We start from the raw sequence: 24,087 nt of genomic DNA, 5'->3' as shown, positions 1-24,087 counted from the left end.
TCATGGTTCTTCCCAGTGGCCTGGTCTGGAGATAATTTTATTTTGGCCAGTCTTCATCTGCTTTGCATTTGGAAACTTGTTCTCTTACTATTTGTTGGCTTTTTCAATGAGATACCTTTTTAAGTTTGTCATCTTATCTGTGGGACCAATGTGAGCTTTGTCCTTTTATTTTCTTCAGTTGAGATTTTCTCCCCTCAGGTAAATCTCAAGGGTCAGGCCTTTTCTGTGTTACCAGGATCTGACAAGGACACATCTACCAGGCTCTCTTCCCAAGGGATGTTGAAGGTGGGGTAGGCAAGAGAGAAGTATAAGGAGGGAAGAGAGCTGCTCCAGTTATGTCTCCATACTTGTTTGCCAGATGTATTCTAATGTTAGAGATCAGTACATCCCCCAGAGATGTTCTTTCTGAGGGCTGGACAGCTCAGCCAGGTGGGCAAACCTGTGTTCCATGTGCAGAGAGGCTTCTGGTTCATCCTGAGGTGTCTCATCCCATGAGACTCACAGAGCTGAATGCTGTGCCAGTTCTTTCTACTCTAATCTATGTGTAGTGACTGTTTTCTGTTCACTCTTTCTGCTTTCCATGGCCCAGCACTGCCGCAGTTCCTCATACATCAGAGTTACTCCTTCAGGTGCTCAGGCCTGAGCTCCAGGTTGTTGTTTGCAGTAATATCTTTAGAGCTACCTCATTTTTGTCTGTCCCAAACCTTATTTGTAGATGTGATATGTTGGAGACATGAGACAAGTCCTGCAACAAGGATCTGTATTTCCAGAAGTTGATCTCCATGCACAAAAGATCTGTAGTAATTCCTGTCCACACTGTTTGGTGGATGAAGCTGAGTCACTTTCAGGGGTGTTCATAGTGACAAAACAACTTCTGAACTGACGTGCTCGTGGCTGGTGCATTTCTGTGTCTGTGTATGGGCAGCACATTTTGAAGTTCTCTAGTTCTTGCCAAGTAACTTCTCTTTAACAGTTCATGGTAGCAGCGGCTTTGACATGTTGCCTGTTGCAGTTCCATGTTGATATTTTAACACATGAGGATTAATGATTTATTCTAAGATTTTACTCAACAGCTCCAGAATTTTACCTCTTTTGCTAAAGATCAAAATGGAATCAATCCCTTACTTCATAGTGACATAGTGACTTCGTATTTTAAAACTATTTGGAGAATATCAGTCAGGCTTGATAACACTTTCAGGTTGTAATTCTGGGGTCTGGAATAGTCTCTGGATTGCCCACAAGGTGTGTTCCTCTTCAGGCCATGTAGCCCCTGGATTCTGAGGGATGTGGTACCTCCTGTTCCATGGATACATAAAACTAGAGGCAAGGTTTTATTTTCTTTCAAGCTCAAACAGAATCAAACAGGTTAATTTTTATGTGCTGATATGAATAGATTCTAATGAGATTTTTCTTTACAAGTTTAGTTTTTGTCTGATTTTCTAATGTCCCAGTAGAATTTTCTCAGGAGAGATTTTGGTTTTGTTGAAATCTCAGGGAATTTTGCCATTGCCTTTTAAAAAATCTTTAGGGCTTGACCTTGTGTTGAGTCTACATGACAGAAGTTTTCCTTAGGAAGAAGCTTTGGTTTTCAGAGTCAGCAATGGCTGGTCACAAGTACTTAAATCTGTGTGTTTATAAATATGAAACTGCAAGGGTGGAAGCTTGTGATGTCCGTTTTCAGAAAGTCGAATGTCCATCATTCCTTTCTGACCTTTTTGGTGTTGTTCTGTCTTTGTCCGTAGAATTCATATGTTTCACTCTTCAAATTTATGTTCATTTTATCCTTCATTTTTTTTTGTTTTGTTTTTTTTAGGACCCAATGTTGTCTTCCAGTGTGAAAGCACCTCAGAGACCCACTATCCAAGTTTGACTAGCGTGGAGGCAGGGTGGCCAGCCCCGCTCACGTGTCTGACACAATCCTTTTGCTTCGTTTGAACGTTAGAGCCAATCAAGAAATTAGGTTTTTGTGGGTTTTTCTTCTAATCTACAGTTTCAGTTGATTTGTAAAAGCAGAAAGGATAGTGGGTCTTTGTGTGGCTTTCACTGCTGTTCATTCTTGTTTCCTTGAGTATTTCCTTTGGGATTGATAACCGTAGTCATTAGCATGCATATCAAGCTATTGTTTGCATGGTGGGATTGCAGACACACAAAGACCCACTATTTGCACAGTTTATCTGAGCTGTTTTGAACGGGCACTTGTGTTCTTTTAATGTTGTAATGTACATATTTTGCAGAATTAAAATGTTCATTGATTATTGTTCTAATGGACTTGATTTAATCTCTTACATATTGAGCTTTAAAAGTGGATGGCCTTTATGGCTCAACCCTACCTGTCTGCTGCTGATAGTCACTGTGATTACAAGCATGGTACAAGATCTAAGGGTTAGATCTGGTGCACTCCATCCAGCCTTTTCACACCCTTTTTAACAGGGGAAAGAATTATTAGGCGTAGAGTGGAGGATATTTAATTTTTTTTTTCTTCCTTCACAGTAGTACTATGGCAGGAATTCAGGTTGTTTTGGCTCAATACATTCTATCCCTTAGCAGCCTCCTTCCTTTAAATTCTGGTCATTCATATTTGCTTTCAGTTTTGGCAAACGTGCTTAGTTGCTGCAGTACTTGCGCAGCCTCTGTGTGACCAGGCCCTTCCCTGCCCCTTCTCTTCATTAAACAGTTCATGGTACTGAATTGTTTGTCTCTGGCTGTGCTCTGCAGTGATTTTAAAGTACTGCCTGAAAGCTGCTGCTCTTCCTCCTGGTAAACAGAGCAGCAGCCTAATGCAGAGGTAACCTTGCTGAAGGGGTGCTGCCAGGAGAGAGATACTAAGAGAACCTGGAGTGAGGGCAGATTATTTGGGGTTAGGATGGAACTGTGCTCCTCAGTCCTGGCCTGTTGGAAATATGGTGCAGTATGAGCTGCCCATGTCTTATAATGTTTGAAGGGAAGGAGGAACTTGTAACCTTGACTCCCCTTTAAATAAAAGGATTAATTTGATTCTAGATGACTTCTCTGATTAAATAGTTTTGTGCTCTTGTAACAATGAGAGATCTCTAGACACAGTATTTAATTTAGTTGGTTTCCTGAACTTGGTTATGAAACAGCAAAGGTCACTTATGCAATCAGAAATGTTTACAAAACAAACTGCTTGTTTACTATATAGACATATATATATATATAGATGAATGTGAAGGTACTATCAGGAAAAGGTTAATCCAATTGCAGAGATTTAAAAGCCTTTCTCCAAAATCCAATGTTATGTATTTAATATCCTTGATCAAATAATGTATATGTGCCCTTTAGTTGAGAGATGTGTCTTCTGTGCAATACGGACTACGCAATGTGCCTACAGAAAACTACAGATGGATTTTTATTCTGGATGTATTTTGTCTGAACCAGTATTTTATTATAGAACGAAATCATGTTGTTGCAGGCAAATAATGTTCTAGATAATCCTTTGAATATTTCAGATGACTTGATTTCCTTCTGAAACCACATTTTAAGTGTTTCTACTAAAATACACTACTCACCCAGAATTGCCTTCTCTGAATTTGTCTTGGAAAGCCTGTTTAATGCAGGCTGAAATGTGTTGTGCTGCACCAGTGGCATTGAGCAGTCACTTACTGTAGTCTAAGAATTAGGTGATCTTCTAAATTATGTAATTTCTAAAAGGCAAAAAGGCACTGTTAACCTGTGGGATTTGAGCCACAGTGACAATCAAAGTTCAGTCAGTTTTCCTTGAATGCCAGATTACTACTAATTGTCTGTGAAAAATTAAAAACAACTTCACATGCTCACTGAGGTATTTGAGGATATACTTATGTGGAATTTTCAAAAACCAACTGGCATTCTACTCTTTTGGTTTTGTGTTGGTTTTTTACTGATACATTTGGAGATTACAGTACTGTTGGCAAAGTTTCACACAGGTAGCCCTGTGTTGCTGTGTAGGTATGAGCATTGACAATTATTGAAAATGCTGCCTCTAAGTCTGAACTGAAGAGTATTGAAGTGAAGCATTTTGTGCTTTCACAGCTATCTTTTCATGTTTCAGTATTACCTGAGTACATTCTAAATTCTCTTAAGTGTAATAAAAAATATAATAATAATAAAAACACACCTTAATAATGCTGATTGAGAGAGACTTAGTCCCTGCCTTCAGTATTTATCTGTACTGTAGAAGTCTGCCTAGCACAGCTCCAGCACAGTTGCCTGAGAGCTCTCCTCTCCTGCACAGTGGTGCAGGAAGAGTTGGGTACACACATCATCCTTGACCATGCCAAGGATGTATTTACAGCAAGATTATTTAAAAATAATATTCTGTATCAATGAAGCAGTGTGGCTATTGGAAGCTGAGTTTAAATCAGACTTTTACTTTTAAAAATACTACTTTTTCTCTGGCTGTGTGCAATCCACCCCTTTGTTGATGAAAGACTGTAGAGTTGAGTTCAGCTGGTCATCCCAGCCAGTCAAATAAAATCACCCTTATTTGGGTGAAGAAGGTTGGCGGTGGAAAATAGTCCTTTGTTGAACTCATGGTTCCCAGGCAGGAGCTGAGAGTATAAATGTTGCTGAGAGCCACACAAGGTTAAAAGGTAAACCTGAGGCCAACCTGGAAAGCAAAACCCTCTGTTTACTGTTGCCTGCAGTGTGGTACTTGCTAAATGTTGTTTCCTGTGGGCCAGCAGAGAATAGGGGCCCTGGTGTCACTGAACCAAACAGTGCTGTAAAAAATGCACAAGAACAGGTACCAAAACACTGTTTCTGTAACTGTCTGGTTTGCACAATGGACTAACAAACTACAGAAGCCTGGTTTGACACAAGCTTAGTTCCTGATCCAGAGCTGGATCCACACAGGAAGGTCTTGTGCCACCACTGGGACCAGAGGCAGGGTTGGGTGAGTGAGGAGTCCATGGTGGTGAGGGCTGGGAGCTCTTTCTCCACGTGGTCAATGGTGCAGTCAGGAGCAGAAGGCACAAAGCTCCATCAAAAAGTTGCACATTAATAACTGAAACGTCTCCTTCTGGTCACTGAACATTTCTGCCATGTCAGTGCTTTGTCAGATTGTATCCCTGTGTGATTCTCCTGGGTGGGGTTGGAAACACCTGTAAATAAGTCTGCTCATAGGAATGCTGACACTCCTTGGCCTGCAGCGGGAGCTGCTGCAGGGTCTTGCTCCTTCAGTGTAATGAACCAATAAAACTCTGCTGTGTTCTGGTGTGTGCTGCCTTAAAACCCCTCCTTGTCCTTCCCCAGCTTGAGTGTCACGTGTGGGGACGGTTGTTGAGACACGCGAATGCAGGTTGTGCTTAGCATGAGGCAATTGTTCACCTTTGGATTTGAAAAAAGTTGTAAGATAACTATGCAAATGTATTTTATTAAAGGGACACATAAAAGGATCTAGTTTGTCTGTTGTGGTTTTTTTGTCTGTCTGGGGAGGATTTTTTTTTCTCAGCTGAATAGCTTGGAATGAGCACCTGTGATGGAGTGACTTGATTTTGCTTTTTACCTCTTGAAAATTGATTCATAAATTTCCTCTGTCGTAACACCGTTTCCTGTGTTTACTGATTAGGGGAGATTGGATAAAAGTTTCTATTATTTCTCCCAGGGCCTGATGGAAACTGTCTTTTCCACAGTAGCAGATTTCTTGGATTAGTTCCTTGTGTGGGTTTCAGAAGCTGCTGGTGGCTCCAGGAGTGACAGGAGTGTGTCCCAAGTGCATTGGCCTTGTGTGTGCCTGCAGGGCTGGCACTGGCTGTGGTGGTGTCCCCCATTGCCATCAGCTCCCTTCTGCCTAATGCCAGCCCATGGTCCTTTAGGGAACATGTGGCAGGCTGGGAAAATGGAGGCAGGAAAAAGTCCCCAACCCTTACCTGTTTTTCCCAGCCATGTCAGTTGGCTTCAGAGTCAAACAATTAAATAAACAACCCCCTCCAAAAAAACCCTAACCCTCAACAAACAGAGATATTTCCTTTGAAAAAGTGGTTTATATAGAATCATAGAATCATTAAGGTTGAAAAGCACCTTTAAGATCATCAAGTCCAATCATTAACCCAGCACCAATAAACCACATCCCAAAATGCCATATCAGTATGGTTTTTTTAACATTTCCAAGGATGGTGGCTCCACCACTTCCCTGGGCAGCCTCTTCCAATGCTTTATAACCCTTTCCATGAAGAAATTTTTTCCTAATATCAAATCTAAACATCTTCTCTATCCCTAAATAGTCTTCATTGGTCACCCAAAGCAGTTAGTGCTTCTGGTGTAGCTGCATCCTTCCAGATGAGTGCCTGAGCTCCTGTTGGACATTGAGATGTCTTTTCAGAGCTGTCACTTTTAATGTTTTTTATCCCCTGTCCATTGAGTGGGGAAGTCTGTTGGGAAGGTAGTGATAGGTGTTACTCATCTGTCTTTCATTGGAGGATTTCCTTTCTTCAGAAACTGTCCCTCTTCCCCTGGAATGTGTTCATACCAAGAAGTCAGTCATTGGGAAGGTTTTCTCCCCTAGCCCCCCATGTTTTTCAGGGCTTTGAATCTCCTGCAGAGGGGAACATCTTTCCTCTGTGAAACTCAGTAATTTTTCATGCAGGGGTAGTTATGTTAGTAGAAGAAAATACTCCTTGGTCAGTATTTTTGGAAAGTAGAATTTTAAATGGAACTTCAGAGACTGGGATTTCCTGTTTATAAACTCTCCAGGTCGTTTTACCCTGGCAGCTGCTTCCTCAGCTCAGAGAGCAAGATTTAGCCCAGAGGGCACAAAGTCAGTGTAGGCATCTCTATTTCCAAGGTTCCAGCCAGCCCCAGCTCACTCTGGTGAATGTTCCGGAGAGGGAGCTGGGCAGGCTGTGCCCCAGGCTGGCCAAAAGCCTGGCATTGCATGCTTTTGGAGAGAGAAGTAGGCTGGCTTCCCCTCCAGAGAACAGGTATCCCTCTTGGTCAGCAGAGCAGGTGAGGAGCTACAATTCCTTTCTGAAGCCACTCTCAGAAATCCCCCTGCTCTTCCTGAGCAGCCTGGGGAGCTTGGGATGAAGTTTCACCAGAAGGAAGCCAAGCCAAGAGCTTTCTGCTGCCAAACAAGGCAGTTTTACTCCTTCCGTGCACATTTTTGGCTGTTAAACCAGCAGAAAACTGCTGTTTTCTTTTTCTCCCCTTGGGATTTGTTTGCTGCCAGCATGTGAGCAGGGAGTCAGATAAGTGCCAAACCGATGCAAGGAAAGGAGGGAACAGCAATGTGGGAGGAGAAGGGATAGAGATGTAGCTCCACCCTTTCAGCACCAGTGAGCCCATGGGCTGCTGTGGCCACTTAGGAAAAACTTTGGCAATGCACTCATTAGGCTGGTTTATTTTCTTTTTAGTCTTGTTTTTTTCCTTCAGACTCAAATGCCTAAATTCACCCTCTAAAATCAAATGTGGGGATTGCATAATGTGTTTTTATGCTAGTATCATCAGACCTATTAAAATTGGGAGTGTTTTCACTAGTAAACACTGGTGTTTAAATAAGATTTTATAAAATACTAAATGCAAAATAACATTCGTCCCTTCATCCCAGAAGCTGACAGTCCAAACACAAGGTTAGCACAGGAGCCAGTTAATGTAACTGCATTTTTGCATCCAATAACAAATTTATAAACTAAATCTATTTGAATGCATAAAAAAAGGCCCATTTCTCTCCCAGGCTTGGCCCCAACTTTCAGTGGCCAGCACGAGACAGACCCAAATCCCAGCATGTGGGTTGTTCCAGCAGCTGGGACACAAGCCAGCAGGAGGCTCAGTCCTGCTTCTGTCACAGGAGTGCACCTTGCAGTAGGAAAGGGAGCCACTGGCCAAAGGTGGGACTTCCAAATCTGACAATTATTGCTTGGTTACTGTGAAAGTCCTTGGATTATCCTAAATTTTCATGTCTTAGTAACCAGGTGGGCTTAAACTCAGTCCTGGACAAAATGAAGTATGACATAAGAATCCAAAAGTAGCACATTGGCCACAGACTGTCTCAATGGACTAAGAAATCAAACTTAGCAAGATTCACTTTTATCTGTAACTTTACTCCTTTTTCTCATCTAATTTTGGCCTGGTTGTAGCTTTGGGGATAACTAAGGCCAGAAGGAGCATTCTGTGTGATCAGAAGAGCTGCCATTCCTTATCTCTTCTAAAAAGTGGTGTTTTTTCAGACCTTGTCAGAAAGCTCAAGATCTGTGATCCTCCTTAGGGTGCAGAACAGAACTGAAAAGTCCTGATTTTCCATCTAGCTGTTGTCTTTGCTGTTTTACTTCTTTGTGTTCTTCAAAGGGTTTCCTTGTAACGATGTCCTAAAATTTCACTTGGCAAGAGTTTCTCTTCTGCTGACAGTTGCTCTTTCTGAGCACCTTGATGCCAGTGTAGCCAGAAGCTCAGGAGCCTGTGAGGTTCCCATTAGGCCACTGTCACATCAAGTTCAGCATAATGTTTAGTGTTTCTTGGTTTTTTCCTCTCAAATTTATTACTAACTCACCTTCCCATGAGCAGATCTGTACCTTGGCAGTGAATAGTCACGTCCTTTTGTGCCAGGAGTGTCAGGGTGACGAGGGAGATGCAGCCCTTCCTGCTGTAGGTCATTCTGCCTTTCACAACTCCTGCAAACCTTCATGAAGTGTTGTTCCTCTAGAACTGCTGGATCTAAGAGAGTCCCTGGGATGTCCTTTCTGCTCTCCTGCAAAACCCACCGTTCACCTGGTATTGCAATCTGATGCCATCACATCCAGCCATAGATGGATGTTCTCAAACGCTCTGTAATTGTTCCTTTTTTTTTTCCCTTTTCTCCCACCCTGCTGCTTTGCAATATTCTGCTGCGTGATGGCTGACAGAGGGATAAGATTGACTTTCTGTGCTCTCCTTTACCCAGCTAAACACATTCACCACTCTGGTTTTACCGGTTTTTGGTTTGGTTACTAAAGTTTGAACACTGTTGTCTTGTTTACTAACATCCAGTAGAGATAGAGTCGTGTGAAGTTTCAGGGGCTGCATGTTCTGACAGAAACTTGGGGTTTGTGTCATTGACTGTTGTTGTGTTCCTGTGCATGATTTTGATTCTTCTTCCTTGATGTATAAAAATAATTCAATATATTTCCAGCTTATCTTGAGAGAAAAAAAAAAAATAATTGTGCAGCTGTGAAGTTACACAACTAAAATGTTATGTGTTACAGCTTTACAAATCTGTAGTGGTGGTTTATATCATAAATTAATATCTAAGGCAGAGAACTTCAGAAATGGAATGGGGATTAAAGGTACAATGTCCTAAGTCAGGACCAGTCACATTTTCTATTACTCCATCTCAAAAAAGACAACTTAGAATCATAGAATCAATAAGATTGGAAAAGATCTTTAAGATCATCAAGTCTAAAAAGACATTGCTCAAGGTTAGAGGAAATCACAGTTTCAAATCAGTGTGGCAGAAGAGATGAGAAAAGTCATGAGACAAATGGAGTGGCAAGAAGTCAGGAACTCTTATTCTGCATCACAGTACAAGAGGTGTTCAAAGAAATAATAAGGTGGTAGACTGAAAAGTGACACAAAGAAGGGAGGGGGTTGATTGCTACACCACTTCATCTTAAAACCTGCTGCTGCTGCAGAGATTGTTTACCAGTTCCTGTATACTCTGAGCCACAGGCAGCTGAATGCTGGTGCAATTTTGTTAATTTATGAGATTTGATGCCTTGAGTGGGATCTAAACTCCTGACTTCCTTCCTGCAGGGTGTGCTGATCTCCAGAGCCTTGACACCATGCAGCCCATGGAAAGGAAAAGGCAGGGCTACATTCATGAGCTCATTCAGACAGAGGAAAGGTACATGGATGATTTGCAGCTCGTCATAGAGGTGAGATGTCTTAGATGTGAAAATGCATTTGGAAAAAGAACGCCTCAATACTGATTAATAACAATAAAGAGATTTTTATGAACTGTGAGATGATGGAGGAAGAAAGGTGTGTGGGTACCTCCCTTTCCAGTGAATGATACGTGGTTGCTCACCAGGCAAAAGCACCACTTTATGAAACCCATCAGCTTACAAAGACCTTCCTGTTTTCCAAATCCTGTTCATAGGTGTTCAGGCTCAGTAAAAAGATGATAGGCTGGGGCCAGCTGTTGAGCAGAGTTGCACAGAGCTGTAGAAGCACCATAAAAGCTTATCACCTGCCTTGTCCCCAGTTTTATTTCTGAAAGTAAGACCACCTCCCTTGGCAGGGCAGAGACAGGCCAGCATTAAGTGCTCTTGGGTGTCCAACTTGAACTCTCTGTACAGAAGAATGGTGTGGTGGCAGATGTTAAACAGTCGAGTCACAGGGGTGCTGTGTCCCCCAGAGATGAGGTGCTGAGGGCTCCTGAGAGCAGCTGTAGCTCTGCACACAGGGTGACCCTGAGTGCTCTGGGTCAGGGGAGAGGAGCAGTGCCTGAGTGTAATTTGTGCAGTGATTGACTCTGCAATGACAGGAATGCTCTTTTGCTGAGCTCTCAGCCTGCAGGTCCCAGGGCTTGTCCTCGCTTTGCAAGGGCTGATGAAGGTGTCAGAATGGGGTCACACGCTCAGGGGAAACAGCTGTCACAAATGCTAATAAGAAATTGCTTTTAACTGCTGAGAAATTAGACACTGACCAGTCAAAAAAAAGTCAGTGCTGGGCTAAGCAAGAGGCTGAGCTGTTTCTGTTCTCTGAAGAGTCACTCATTTTTTGGCTGCAGGTTTTCCAAAAACCAATGGCTGATTCAGGCTGTCTCACTGAAGGAGAAATGGGGCTGATCTTTGTTAACTGGAAGGAACTCATCATGTCAAATACAAAGTTACTGAAGTGAGTACTTACCTGCAGTCTTACATTTTCCTTTTCATTATTCTGTCGTTTTTTCCCTAGGAAGTTTGCTGGGTTTACAGTCAATATTCTGTCCTTGCTGATTATTTCCTGTGCATGCTTGCATTCAGAACAGCTAAATGCAGTCAGACTGCATCAAAAGGAGCTGTAATAAGAGAGAGGGAGAAATAAAAGCAAGGACAAATGCACCTTTGCTGTAACACCTTAGAAACAGACTCTACACAAAAGTATATGCATGGGACCTTTTCTTCCCAGTTTTCTGCAAAGCAACCTTTTATTCTCTAAAAATAATCTTTAGAAAGATGCAGTGGCTAGTAATTCACTGAATGGGATGCTGGTTGAATGTAGAGATTGATGCTGTTTGTCCCAGAAACCTCCAAGGAAAGTCCCAGTTCCCCCAGGCCCCCAGTAGGGACATTGTTCAGCTTAGGGTGTTGTGTCGGTGACTTCCTGGGGTTTCAGGCAGGGCTCTGGCACCTCCTGGAAGCACCTGGGCTGTGTAAGGAAGTTCACCTGCCAGGTTTGTGCCCTTTCAGAGGTGGATCTGTAAGGGTTTAGCAGCACAGTTGGATGGTGATGTCTTTCCTGGTCCGCAGGGCGCTGCGGGTGCGTAAGAAGACGGGCGGTGAGAAGATGCCGGTGCAGATGCTGGGGGACATCCTGGCAGCGGAGCTGTCCCACATGCAGGCCTACATCCGCTTCTGCAGCTGCCAGCTCAACGGGGCCTCCCTGCTGCAGCAGAAAACTGATGAAGATGCTGATTTCAAAGACTACTTAAAGGTATCTGATTCAGTAGCTTTTATGCCTTCTCCTTCCTCAAGGACAAGAGCCCGTCTAACCGGCATCGAACACATCAAAATAACCCAGAAGAATAAAATCCTGCAAAAATATCTAAGAAACTTCCAAGGTGTATTTACATGGTGACCATGGCTAACACTGAGTTTGCTCTTTATTTATAACATTCTTTCTCTCTAGCTAATTTATTTAGGCTATGAGAGGAAAATTGTCACAACAGTTGGCATCAGGCATTTGTTTCTTTCATTACTTTGGTCTTTTTTTTTAACCTGGGTGGAGCCTGGGTGTCAAAATAAAAGCTGGAACAGTTTTGAATGTAAGAATTCTGCATGAACAATGACCCTGTGATTTATGCTGGCAAAGCATCTGGGTGCAATGACACTGCCAGCTTTCCTGTTTGTTCTAGATACAAGTAGTGTTTGCTTACTGAAAAAATCCAAGATCTCTTGGAATGCCTGGAAAAATGAATCTGATCAGAGAATTTTCAGTATTCAGTGCCAGTGATGCTACTGTTTTCTGATGACTAATGCAATGTCTCTGCAAAATCTCTGGGTTGCACCACAGAAACTTGCCCTGGACCCTCGCTGCAAAGGAATGCCCCTCTCCAGCTTCCTCCTGAAACCCATGCAAAGGATAACACGCTACCCTCTGCTCATAAAGAGTGTGAGTACCCCAAGTCAGGTTTTGTAGGTGAATGCTTTAAGTTTGATCTCCATAGCAAATCCAAGATAAAAGCTTGTCCCTTTATGGGAATTTCTCTGACAGGTACCTGTGCTTACCTCTGTTTTTATCTTGTCTTCTCCCCTCTTTGATCCACACCAGATTCTAGAGAACACTCCGGAGAACCACCCAGACCACAGTAACCTGCGGCTGGCCCTGGAGCGCGCGGAGGAGTTGTGCTCCCAGGTCAACGAGGGTGTGCGCGAGAAGGAGAACTCGGACAGGCTGGAATGGATCCAGGCCCACGTCCAGTGTGAAGGCCTTGCTGAGGTACCTGCACTGATGCACTGTAGGGCTGGGGCTTTTCAGTCATTTCAACAAGGCTGGGGAGGGAATGGGAGTCCTCGCTCACACCCCTTATTGGAACATGATCCTCTGCTGAGCTCTAGGCAGGAGCTTTTATTGAATCCTATTCACAGCCATAATGTGATGAACCACTGTTTTTGCATGACTGTAGTGGCAGAGAAATCTTGATTTATCAGCTTAAAAACTGGTACCATTTAGACCATTAAACAGACAGAAATAGCTCTTCTTTCTGAACTACAGATCATATTGTCACTGGGCTAAGGTGTTACTATGGAGGATTTCACTTAGTGCGTGTTTCCCAGGGTTTTCCCTCAAGCAGGAAGGGAACAGCAGCCCTCAGTGCCAGATCTTCAAGGATATGTGGTATTCAAGCTCCTGTACCTTTCAGGACAGCCTTCAAACTGAGGTGTGTGGGACAGTTCCCCACTGCATAGGGAACCAGGGCTTGACAGACCCAGAATGTCTGTCCTGGTTCCATCACCTGATCACCCTTAAGAGGTGACCTGACTGCAGCCTGTTCAGCCTCTTCTTAGACACAGCTTCTGGACAACACAGAAGTGGCCATGCAGTAAATGACTCCATCTGTGTCTCCTCTGAGATGGGAGTTCTGCTGTGGCCACAGCTAATCACAGAACAGTTTCCTTCTCTTCATTTATAATGGAATTCATTAAACAAAACAGAAGAGTATTTTCAGCAGCTTGGTCAGTCTCCATGGTGAAGAGGAGCAGGAGCTGATGTCTGCACAGACTTGCTGCAGCTAATGGGTTTTGTCTCTTCCCAGCAACCCGTGTTCAACTCCCTCACAAACTGCTTGGGACCACGGAAGCTCCTGCACAGTGGGAAGCTCTACAAGGCCAAGAGCAGTAAGGAGCTGTATGGATTCCTTTTCAATGACTTCCTGCTGCTCACCTACATGGTTAAACAGTTTGTGTCTTCCGGATCTGACAAACTGTTCAGCCCCAAATCCAACTCCCAGTTCAAAATGTACAAAATGGTGAGTGAGTCAAGGTGCTCCATGGTCATGTTGGTATAGTAGGTGCTGGCTTATGATGAGGGCCCTTTCTTGCATCCTTTACTCAGTGATCTGATTGTTTGTCCTGTGTCCTATGACTTTCATTTTCCCTGCAGTAAAACAGTGTATTTAAACATGCTTATGGAGTTTCTGCCTATTGTCACAGAGTGATGCTGCCACAGTGACATCTGCTTTTCTTTCAGCCGGTTTTCCTTAATGAAGTCCTCGTGAAGCTGCCCACAGACCCTTCAAGTGATGAGCCAGTTTTCCACATATCACACATTGACAGAGTTTACACACTTAGAACTGACAACATTAACGAGAGGTGAGTAGTGAAAATGCAAATCTGAGCTTAAACTTGTTCATTGATGCTGCAGGCTGTTTCCAATGAGCAGACAGGGGGGGCTCTGGGCTCAGGAACAGAGCTGTCTCTTGGTCAGGAAATAAACTGACTTGACTCTCATTTGAATGAAAAGTTATCTCTGATTTTGTTCTGCCTCTGCAGCAGCTCTTGCAATGGCATCCAGCCACATCTGCTGCTTCTTGATGTTTCAGATGTATCAAAGTCCAGCATTCCATAGGACTCTTCCCCAGTCCTGGGCAGTCTTTAATGTGACCCAGCTGTCTTAAATAAAACAGCAGCTCCACATCCTTTTATTCAGGCTGATTCGGAATGTGGCATAAGATTAAATCCAAAAACTCCATTGCCTTAGTCCATGAACCAACTTGATTTGTGATGCCTCTAAAACTTAGGGAGGGGGGAATGGGGAAAGAGAGTGGGGCAGAGTCACTGAAGATTTTGCTGCCTGTGGGATGACGCTGACTGTAGGGATTGCTCTTTGCAGGACTGCCTGGGTCCAGAAAATCAAAGCGGCATCAGAGCAATACATTGAAACGGAGAAGAAGAAACGTGAAAAGGCTTATCAAGGTACCCACTGAGTTCTGTATTTCCCTCTCACCCACCTGGATACAGGGGCAGGGCATTTCCTGGAGGATGCCAGTGTCTCCTTCTTCAGATCTATTGCCAGTTCTTACAATTCCAACCGCTCTGTTTATTTCTGACCTCTTTGTTCCCAGCTCGTTCACAGAAAACCTCAGGAATAGGACGCTTGATGGTGCACGTGATTGAAGCAACGGAACTAAAGGCCTGTAAGCCCAATGGTAAGTGAGGGAAACAGTCTCAGAGCACTTTGATTCCTGTAACATTTGGAAAGGCTTGCTGAGAGGAGTTGGTCAGCTGGGAAACACTGTGCTTTTCTACAGTTTCTGTATGAAATAGTCATTCTTTAGCTTCAGAGGAACAAGTGAAGAACCAGCTCTGTGCTACTCTGGGATATAGAGATTGCCTGATCCACACTTTCTGGCAGCAGCATTGATGTGTGTCCAGATGGAGGGGGCAATTCTGCACTGCAGAGAGGTTTCACTCCCTGTTCTGTGTTTAGGGAAGAGCAACCCATATTGTGAGATCAGCATGGGCTCACAGAGCTACACTACCAGGACCCTGCAGGACACCCTGAATCCCAAGTGGAACTTCAACTGCCAGTTCTTCATCAAGGATCTGTATCAGGATGTCCTGTGTATCACCATGTTTGACAGGGATCAGTTCTCACCTGATGGTAAGTGTGAATATTTAGGCAAAGAATGCTTTTTTGTCAGCTGAGGTACCCAGTTCCTCAGCAGCAGTTTCAAGAGCCTGTAGGTCTGACTGCTGCCTGAGAAATGTTTGGTAAAAACAATACCTCAGTACTCAATAGCTTTCCAGAGCCAGTAACTCCAGGCAGTGAGATTTGATCCCAGTCTGGCTTTAGTATCAGACACAGAATTATTTTCTTGTCAGACTGAGGAGACAGAAGAGTTGAAAGCAGAAATTCTACTCACGATAGGTGCTCAAAAATAAGGACCTGGGTTGTATTTTCACAGCAACAGCTTGATCAGCTTTCTCGTTGCTTAGAAACTGAGCACGGTTTTGGCAGTCAGTTGCTTCTCATATTCTCTGAAAGGTTAACTGCTTTTTCAGGGCTCTGACACACAGTCAATTATTGCAAATTTGCAGGGAACTGCCTTGACCTGAGATGCCTTGTGTGTAACCATAGCTCAGTCTTTTCTCCTGTAAGTTAATGTGAGTTTGGCTGGCTGCTTCTTCCAGCTGGACAGCTGAGTCTTGTTTTTCAGTCCATGGTGAACCTTTTAATGCACACACACACAAAGATGTCATGTAAGAAATAGCCACACAGAAGATATATGATTTCTGAATCAGATTGTAAACCTACTAGTAGCAGTAATTGTTGAATGTCATTGTTCTTGTGAAAAGCATGATATATAGGCATAATTAAAAGTTGGCTGAGTCAAAATAGTTGATTTTTTTTATTGTCTTTGAGCACCTCAGCTGATTTTTAAATGAGTTCCATCACCTAACTGACCAGCCAGCTCTCAAACTGAAGAACACTTGAAATTGTGTTTCTGAAAGAGTATTTTCTAAGAGTGTTTTTAAAGCCCTTAGCTCAAACTGTGACATCCTAATTCCATAGCATTGTTCTCTTCTACAAAGGCCCTTTTTTGTCACTGCTGGCTGGTTTACACGGGGCTGGGGTCCAATCCAGCTGGGAGTGGTGCTCTGGAACTGAGCATGTACCCCACAGCATTGCATTAACCTGACTCAGGCAGATTTTCTAAGTTCGGTATCTTTGCCTAATGAAATTCTTTATTCCTTTGCCCAACAGATTTTTTGGGCCGTACTGAAGTTCCAGTAGCAAAAATCAGAACAGAACAAGAGAGCAAAGGCCCCACAACTAAACACTTACTGCTGCATGAAGTTCCAACAGGAGAAGTGTGGGTGCGCTTTGACCTGCAGCTCTTTGATCAGAAAACACTCCACTAAGAACACTTTTTTTTTTTTAAATTTATGAAGGACAACTGAAGCTGACAGCCTGAACATCTTTTGGTAAAAGATTCCTTGTCCCATGCTGGTTATTAAGCAAGAATTCCTGCTGCTTCTGTATTTCCTCTTAGTTCCTGGTTGTGCTTAGTTCCTTGCAGTGTTGCGAGTTGTCATTGATCTATGCAAACACAGATGTTACTGTAAATACAGTATATAGCTCAGTGCCTTTTTATTATGTTGGAATCTCTTGGGTTTGGATGCCAATGTTTCCATTTTCAGGGCCATGAAAAGTATTACTTAGAAATGTGGCACCAAGCTGTTTGTATATTTTACCACTTAGTCTGACAGACAGACTGAGGAATGGTTTAAGCTCAGCACTAGAATCATTCCATTTGAAATCTTAAAAGTGATATCCACTGGAATTTTCCCATCTCAGGATGATAGTTTTAACGGTTAAATGCTGAAGAAGCCTTAGCACTGGAGAAGTCTCCAAAATATTGTATATTCTTCTAAGAATCAAATGTAGTTCTTTACTTGACTTTAGTTCTGCACTGGAAACAGTAACTGCTATTTGATTTTTCTTTCTGCTTCGGTTTGATTTATCATTCTCTGCTGAGACAATGTGGTTGTGAAGAATAACTAGAAAAAATATTTTAAATACTGTGACCCACAACAATGTGGCAAAATACTCTTCAGCTCTTTGGGTTTTTTCCTAAATATAAGTTATTTGTGTACATTTCCTTGGTCTTCCAGACCTCCATGTGAATTTTGAAGCTTTGACATTGCCAACATGTATATAGAGAGTAAAATATAAGTTTATTAATTTGTCTACAGATGTTTATTGATGCATAGTGATTTTAAAAAAGTATATTTTATTGTACAGGGGAATGTGAATTAATGAGAAAAACTTATAGGATTTGTTCAAGGAAAGTTTATTACAAGCTTAAAAGGTTTGCTCTGGGGAACTGTCACCCCATTATAAACCTGTAAAATGAACTGGTTGAAAGAATAATGTTTCTCTTGGCACCAAATCAGGGATGGTTTAAAAAAAAGAAAGTTTGTTTATAAATATTTGATATATTGTAACCATTTTACTGCCTCCTTTAAACTCCTTTGTGCAGAAGCACAGCATGCAGTTCTGAGCAGCCTGTGCCCTTGTTTTCCACGGGTGCAGAAATTCCTCCTGAAGTCTGGCAGTTTCCCACCCAGTCGCCATCTGTACACCCTCCTGTTACTGAGTCAACCTCTGTTACATTTAACAGTTTTCTGTGGTTCAGTATTTCTAATCCTAAATAAAACTCTACTCTTGGCAACACATGCAAGATTGTGTCTGTACAATGGGCGTTTGGAGGACAGAGAAAATTCTGTTTCCAGGTTTGGAGCCCAGAGCTGCTGAGCAGCCACAGCAGCAGGGAGGAGATGAGGCTGCACTGGCACAGGAGAGGGAGGGGTCAGCACCAGCTCTCCAAAAAGCACCAGATGTTTTGTGCATCACTTCCCATCTCCTCTCCCCTATTTATTTTCTGCCTTCTCAAAACACCTACGATGTACATTAAAAGTTTGATTTACTGTTTGGACACTGTCTCCAGGACAGAACACCAGCACTGTCTTTATTGAGCTCAGCCCATGTTAAACTTCCTAAAATAACAGGGTTTGGCCTGAAGAGCATTGAACTGGATCTGGCAAGAAGAGGAGCAGCATCTCAGACATTTCTTTGGCTGCTGGGTAACAACATTTCAGGACTACATGTTTAAGACAATAAGTTTATTGCAGTTTGCCCAAAGACCTGGCCTGTTCCCACTTGCTTTGGTAGTGCTGTAACCTATTTTGTAGGGGGTACCTTTGGTGGCTGTGCTTGCTGCTGTGCTCAGCTGGGGGGCAGGTGACATCATTGGCTCTCTCTGTCACTGTGCTGGTTAAAGAGAAGGAAAAAAACTGTTGCCATGTTTCTGTAAAGATCAGCTGAGCTGTCAGATTATTTCCTTCTACACAGCACACACTGAGCTTGCCTGGGAACTCCCCAACCCTCCTTAGGACACCCTTGGTGCTGCCACAATGGATTTGAAATGAGGAAAACAAACCATCCCCTGCCATTGCTACTGTGCCTCAAAAACTGGGCTTCGTATAGATCCAGACTCTGTGTCCTGGTGAAAACCATGTTCAAACACCCTTAAATGCAGGAGTGAGTCAGTAGAACTAGAATGTGCTCTTCTAGAGCAGCCCCCAGCAGCACATCAGTGACAGGCTCTGTTAACTTCCTGCAGGTCTAAGTGAGACCCCAAACCTCCTCACATCTTCCAGCAGCCTGTGCACGTCTTCTGAAGAATGGATCGTACTCTGATGGGTCATAATCATCCAAAAACACATAGCCCTGTGGGAGAAACAGGTACTGGGTCAAGTCTCAGAAGATAACAGTGAGAGCAGCCAGCCTGGGTGGGACAGAGCCAGGCACAGCATAACACAGCACCAGAGGTGGTTGAAAGAAGAATTCCCAAATTTTCATACACTGCACCTCAGAAAGAAAGTGACTGAACTGTAACAGGAAAATTCCTCCATCCATTTTAACTTATCACAGGTATAAATACATAATAAATAATTTCTTGAAGCATCCAGAAATAATTACAGGCTAAAATGCTAATCTTAACTAGGACAGTCAAGACAATGGATTTTTTTAATTGGAAAATGTTTTTCCAGAGAAGGAAGCACTGAGATTGGCTCAGCTGGTCAGAGCATGGTGCTAAGAACACCAAGGTTGTGAGTTTGATCCCAGAACGGGCCACTCACTTAAGAGTTGGACTTGATCCTTCTGGGTCCCTTCCAACTCAAAATATCCTGTGATTTCAGCAAAACAGATATTAAAAGGAAAAACAGGAGTGAGTGAGCCCTCACTAGCACAGCCTTAGGCAGGTCACTGGTCTGCAAGATCTGCCAAGTCTGGATTCATGAGCTGGCCTTTCCATCTATACACTGGAATAAAGACCTGAACCCACACCTCACGGTCCAGGCCACAGCTCCAACTCATCAACAACCCTGCCACAGGTGATGGAGAAGCCTGACAGCAGGGAAGAGAGCAAAAGAAAAGGGGAAAAAAGAAGGGAGGGAAGGGAAAACACATCCAGAATTAACCACATTAACTAACCCACACAAGTGTCTCAAGTTCTGCAAAATTTATCATATGCTTGCCATAGTTAATGCGAACTTATGCAAATCAGTTGTCCTGTAAATATGAAGGGCCTCAGCCTGCTTTTCAAATGTGCTGGTGACAGACCTGACACCACAGAGCAAGGAGAAAAGGCAGAAGCTGATCACTGGTGCTGCTGCTCCCCTTCAGGCAGAAGGACACATCAGCCATTGCTGCTGGAGGACACCCAGCAAACTCCTGACCCGGCACAGCAGCTTGTGAGATGGACTGATGCAGACCCAGATATGTACAGCACACCCAGCACAGCCTACAGCCTCCAGCAGTGGGACTGCTTCAGTTCTTTGTCATTCCATGCAAAGGTCTGTCACATCAGGCCTTTGAAAAAGGTAGTTTGGTCTCTTTAAAACAACACAGCTCCCATGATATTTTAATTTCTGGATGAGTAGCTTGTTTACAGTCTCAGGACTCCGCCGTGCAGTGGTTTCCACTGACAGCAACTGCCTGCTCTCATAGAGTATTATTTTTGTGGCAGATTACATAAGTGCTTTTATTTTTCTCTCTCTCTCTCTTTTTTTTTTTTTTTTTTTTTTTTTTTTTTTTTTTTTTTTTTTCTGAGATGCAGAAAGTTTAGTTGTGGGATCTGATACTCAAGAGTGGTGTGAAATGAACTAACAAGTATTTTCTACAGTGACTGCAATTTGCAATTTTGCAATTTTTGTGAATACTGAAACACACAGAACTACGAAATCCCTAAGTTGGATCCATAACCTGCATGCAGAGTTAACAAAATTGTATCTTCCTGTTCCCATATTTTTCCTCTTATGAAACTTGATCAGTAGCATCCAAGGCCACAAAACCGTTTCAGTCATGCTCTGCCAACAGAGTGCAGTAGTGCTGTAGCTGAACTCAGCTGAACTGAGACACGAGGGTGCAGCCCACTCCCTGCTGACTCAGCCTTTGGTTTCAGCTGACAGAGCTGTTTTCCCACTAAATGATCCAGCCCACAGAGGGAAACACACCTCAACAGGGTGTCTCATCATATCCAGAGCCCAGCACGTGCTCACTGCACAGAGCAATGCTGCTGTTCATGGCTGCTGGTGAATTTACACAGTTGTAACATCACCATTACACAAGTCCTTGGGAAAAGTAAGTTACAGGCAAGGTACATCTGAACTCCAGGTTATCAACAGACAGGAAATAACAGCTGAGCCCCTGATCTTGTCCACAATCCTCTGTATATAACCCTCTCCATGACAGAAATGTGCTTCTCATTGATACCTTCTTCGTTGAGTAGTTTAAATATTGAGAGAATTGTTCTTGTAGCCTTTTCTGCACTTCTTCCCGTGACTGGCTGTCCATCTGGTCCTTAATTTTCTGCATAAATGGCTCTGAAACATCCTCAAGATATTTTTTGTACAGAAGCTCTGTCCTTTTCAGATCTAGGAAATCACTGTGTCTCAAATATCTGTCCACCTCCTTAAGTAAGAAATGGAAAATAAAACCCATATAAACTATTGGCCACTGACAGTAAAGATTCCACAGGTGAAGGTTTGCAGCTTGGCTGACCTGACTGCTCACTGCTCCAAGGCACCTGTTTTCCAGCCCTTCCCTCTGCTCCTCCCTCTCTCCACTTCCCACCACTTGTTTCCAAGCTTGCCCTTTTCAAGAGCTCTGGCATTCAGACCTTTAATTTTTGAAGCTGTGATGCAAGATTGGCAGAAAATGACTAATTTTTCCCATCAGGTTACTGAGCTGAAATCACTGCAGAGCAGGGAGCTGCAAGCACCAGACTGTGCAAGACAGGCAGCAGAAGGAGCTTCCCTGCAGCACTGCCAGTCTGCTGGATCACATCACAGCCCTCCTGTCCTTTGCTCACAGCACCACTGTCACCAATTACCACACCCACAGAACAAATATTAGGTGCAAACAGGCAGTTCAAGTCACCTGGGATTCACATTTAGGGTTAACACTTCAGTCTTATCCAGAGGAGACTTAAAAGATCAGAAGCTCATAACTCTGAATTAGTTCTTCAAGAATACAGGCAATTAACACTTTCTCATGAATCACTGTTTAGGAACTAAAAATACTGGCATGCAGGAAAGCACACAGCAAATGAGAAAAGAGGTATCACTTCTTACCCTCACAAAATCTTCTCTGTCCAAGATGCACTGAACAGAAGCAATGATGTCTCGGCTTTGATCAGGTGCTGCCTAACAAAACATGAAAAAAGCCCACGTGAGGTGAAAGCAGGACGTAGAGTAGGAGTTAGATTTACTTTTGGCTTTAAAATAATTACTGGTGTCGTGATTAAAGGCACATTATACCACAACCCAGCTGGTAAATCCTTGCCAGATTTGCTCTGAACAGTTGGGTTAATTAGCAACAGAAAAGCATTGGAAGAACTGGAGTGTACATGCTCAGACCCCCTTGGCTGCCCCTCACCACAACCAAACACCACTTCCCCCTTGCCACTGTTTCTCACCTGTGCCAAACGTGGTTCCTCAACTCCTGCACTCCAGACAAGGAGTACAGGCAGTGCAGAACAAATCTATCATTGGGGGATGCTACTCCTGTGCTGAATATTGATTTTTAATTCCAATTGACAGTGAAGTTTTCAGTCATGTCTGCCTTGGCCCTGCTGACCAGCTCCACACTTCTAAAGGTTTATTACACTGAGATGAGCAGGACATTATATATCAGGGCAGGCAAGAAAGAGACTAGAAGTATTAAAAATTCCACCAAAAACAAATGAGAAAGAGGAAATCTAAATTTCCAGCATGTTTTAAGACCCTTTCATCCTACTATTTGAAACAACTGGTATGTTGTATTATACCTGATGAATTTACTTCACATTGTCACAGATCCTTTCTAAAGCAGCAATGTAACAGCAGCACAGACATGGCCCTCACTCCAGCTAAGAACCATCACTGGTGAACAGGAGTTTTCCCTCAGGATGATACACATGTGATGAATCCCTAAGAACCAAAGGAGTTGGATGTCCTTTGACTGAAGGAATCTCTTCTCCCTGGAAAAGAACAGACCCAGGGGCAGCCTCATCACAGCACGACTTACAGGGCAGCTACAAAGAGGATGGAGGCTCTCACTTCACCAGAAGCCACAGCAAGAAGACAAGGGCTAAGCTGTACAAGCTGCATTGGCAGAGGTTTCATCTCAATGCAAGAAAGAATTTTTTACAGTGAGATCTATCATTCACTGCACAACCTCCCCAGGGTTGTGGTGGAGTCCCCCTCATTGAAGGTTTTCAAGGTGCAATTGGACAGTGAGCTGGATACCCTCATCTGGTGTCTCTTTCCCATGAAAGGCTGGGCCAGACAATCTTCCAAGTTCCCTTCTGTGAGTCTGTGATTCTAACTAGTCACAAGCTTGTTTCAGGTTTTATAGGAAACTTTTCCACACACCAAAGTGCAAATAGTTCAATAAAGCTGCCTTAAAAGGATGCAAGAGCTCAATAAAATCCATTGAATCTGTTGCTATTATCGGAATTCTTTGTTCTCCTTCTCCATGACAAACATCTCTGAGATTTTACTGAACTTTGCAAGTGACAGTTTTTCATTCTTCCCTTCATAACTTCCATTTCATTCCTCCAGTCACACCTTGATGCAACAGAAGCCCATAGAATCTTTGGCAATATTTTCCTTCCCAAAATGTCTGCTGCAATCAAAATTATTGGCTGTGCCACTCTGCTGGTGCTGAGGAGAACCTCTGGATAAAGGTAAGGAAAGGAAAAGGTCTGCATAAAAAGACAACCTGCTTTACAGAGATCAGGTTCTCATCCAGGTTCCACAGCCAAGCTACAAACTGGGATGGAATGGTAAGAAGTAATACAACTGCAATGCCCATTTCTGAGGAGGGACAGACTGAGGCACAAAGCTCCTGCTCAGGGCTCACAGGTGAGTTCAGGCACATGCCAGGGATGAAGTCTGGGAGCACAGACAGAGCAGAAAACACTGTCAGGATTTCACTGGGGTTGGGTGGCCAGTTCCCATACAGGATCCCAGTTACAGACCCTGTGCTCTTCACAGCAGAACCTACAGGAACCTGCAGGAATGCTGGGGGTCACTCACCTTCCAAGGCTGTTGTGGCTTGGGTTTTCTCACAGGTTTCCCATTTGCAAATCTTTGTAGCCAGGGACCCTCTGAGCTATTCACACTACCCATGGTTGGATTAGTCTGGGAACAATAATAAAACTGTCAAAACCATATCAGACTATTGTATAAACAGCAAAAACTAAATGTTCTTGCAATTCCTGCTAATCAATGAAACAGATCTCTAAAGCACTTCTAACTGCTGATACCTGCAGCATTTTCCTGTCTCAGTAGGTAAAACAGAAAGATGAAGTTTCAGGTTTACAGTCAGATACTGCCCCTGGTGGGACTGTCAGTCCCCACC

At 43.3% G+C, this 24,087-nt stretch overlaps 2 protein-coding genes across 5 annotated transcripts in view; one reads left to right on the top strand and one right to left on the bottom strand.

Annotated features, from left to right (window-relative positions):
* The window catches only part of ITSN2 (intersectin 2), an 85,203-nt gene extending 67,361 nt beyond the window's left edge, over positions 1-17,842 (top strand). For 3 of the 4 annotated variants that reach the window (XM_083858496.1, XM_083858497.1, XM_083858495.1), the window contains exons 29-39: positions 9,721-9,842; positions 10,700-10,806; positions 11,421-11,604; positions 12,184-12,282; positions 12,442-12,609; positions 13,427-13,639; positions 13,861-13,982; positions 14,503-14,585; positions 14,735-14,818; positions 15,100-15,273; positions 16,378-17,842. In XM_083858496.1, coding sequence (XP_083714622.1) covers positions 9,721-9,842; positions 10,700-10,806; positions 11,421-11,604; positions 12,184-12,282; positions 12,442-12,609; positions 13,427-13,639; positions 13,861-13,982; positions 14,503-14,585; positions 14,735-14,818; positions 15,100-15,273; positions 16,378-16,535 — 1,514 coding nt within the window. In that variant the 3' untranslated portion in view covers positions 16,536-17,842. Of the gene's footprint in view, positions 1-1,813; positions 5,388-9,720; positions 9,843-10,699; positions 10,807-11,420; positions 11,605-12,183; positions 12,283-12,441; positions 12,610-13,426; positions 13,640-13,860; positions 13,983-14,502; positions 14,586-14,734; positions 14,819-15,099; positions 15,274-16,377 lie in introns of those variants that run through there. The other variant, XM_083858498.1, reaches the window with a different exon arrangement.
* Positions 17,843-18,823: 981 nt separating this feature from the next.
* On the bottom strand, positions 18,824-23,860 carry FAM228B (family with sequence similarity 228 member B; the record flags this gene model as incomplete). The annotated part of the gene is given in 5 exon segments (XM_083857646.1): positions 18,824-18,853; positions 18,859-18,906; positions 20,956-21,153; positions 21,816-21,887; positions 23,763-23,860. Coding segments are annotated over 5 exon segments (441 nt in total). The 5' UTR covers positions 23,856-23,860.
* Positions 23,861-24,087: the final 227 nt, after the last annotated feature.

This window comes from Zosterops lateralis (assembly GCF_965231275.1).
Source record: "Zosterops lateralis genome assembly, chromosome: 3".
Lineage (NCBI taxonomy): Eukaryota > Metazoa > Chordata > Aves > Passeriformes > Zosteropidae > Zosterops > Zosterops lateralis.
Note: the sequence above shows the minus strand (reverse complement) of the source record. Positions and strands in the feature narration are given on the sequence as shown.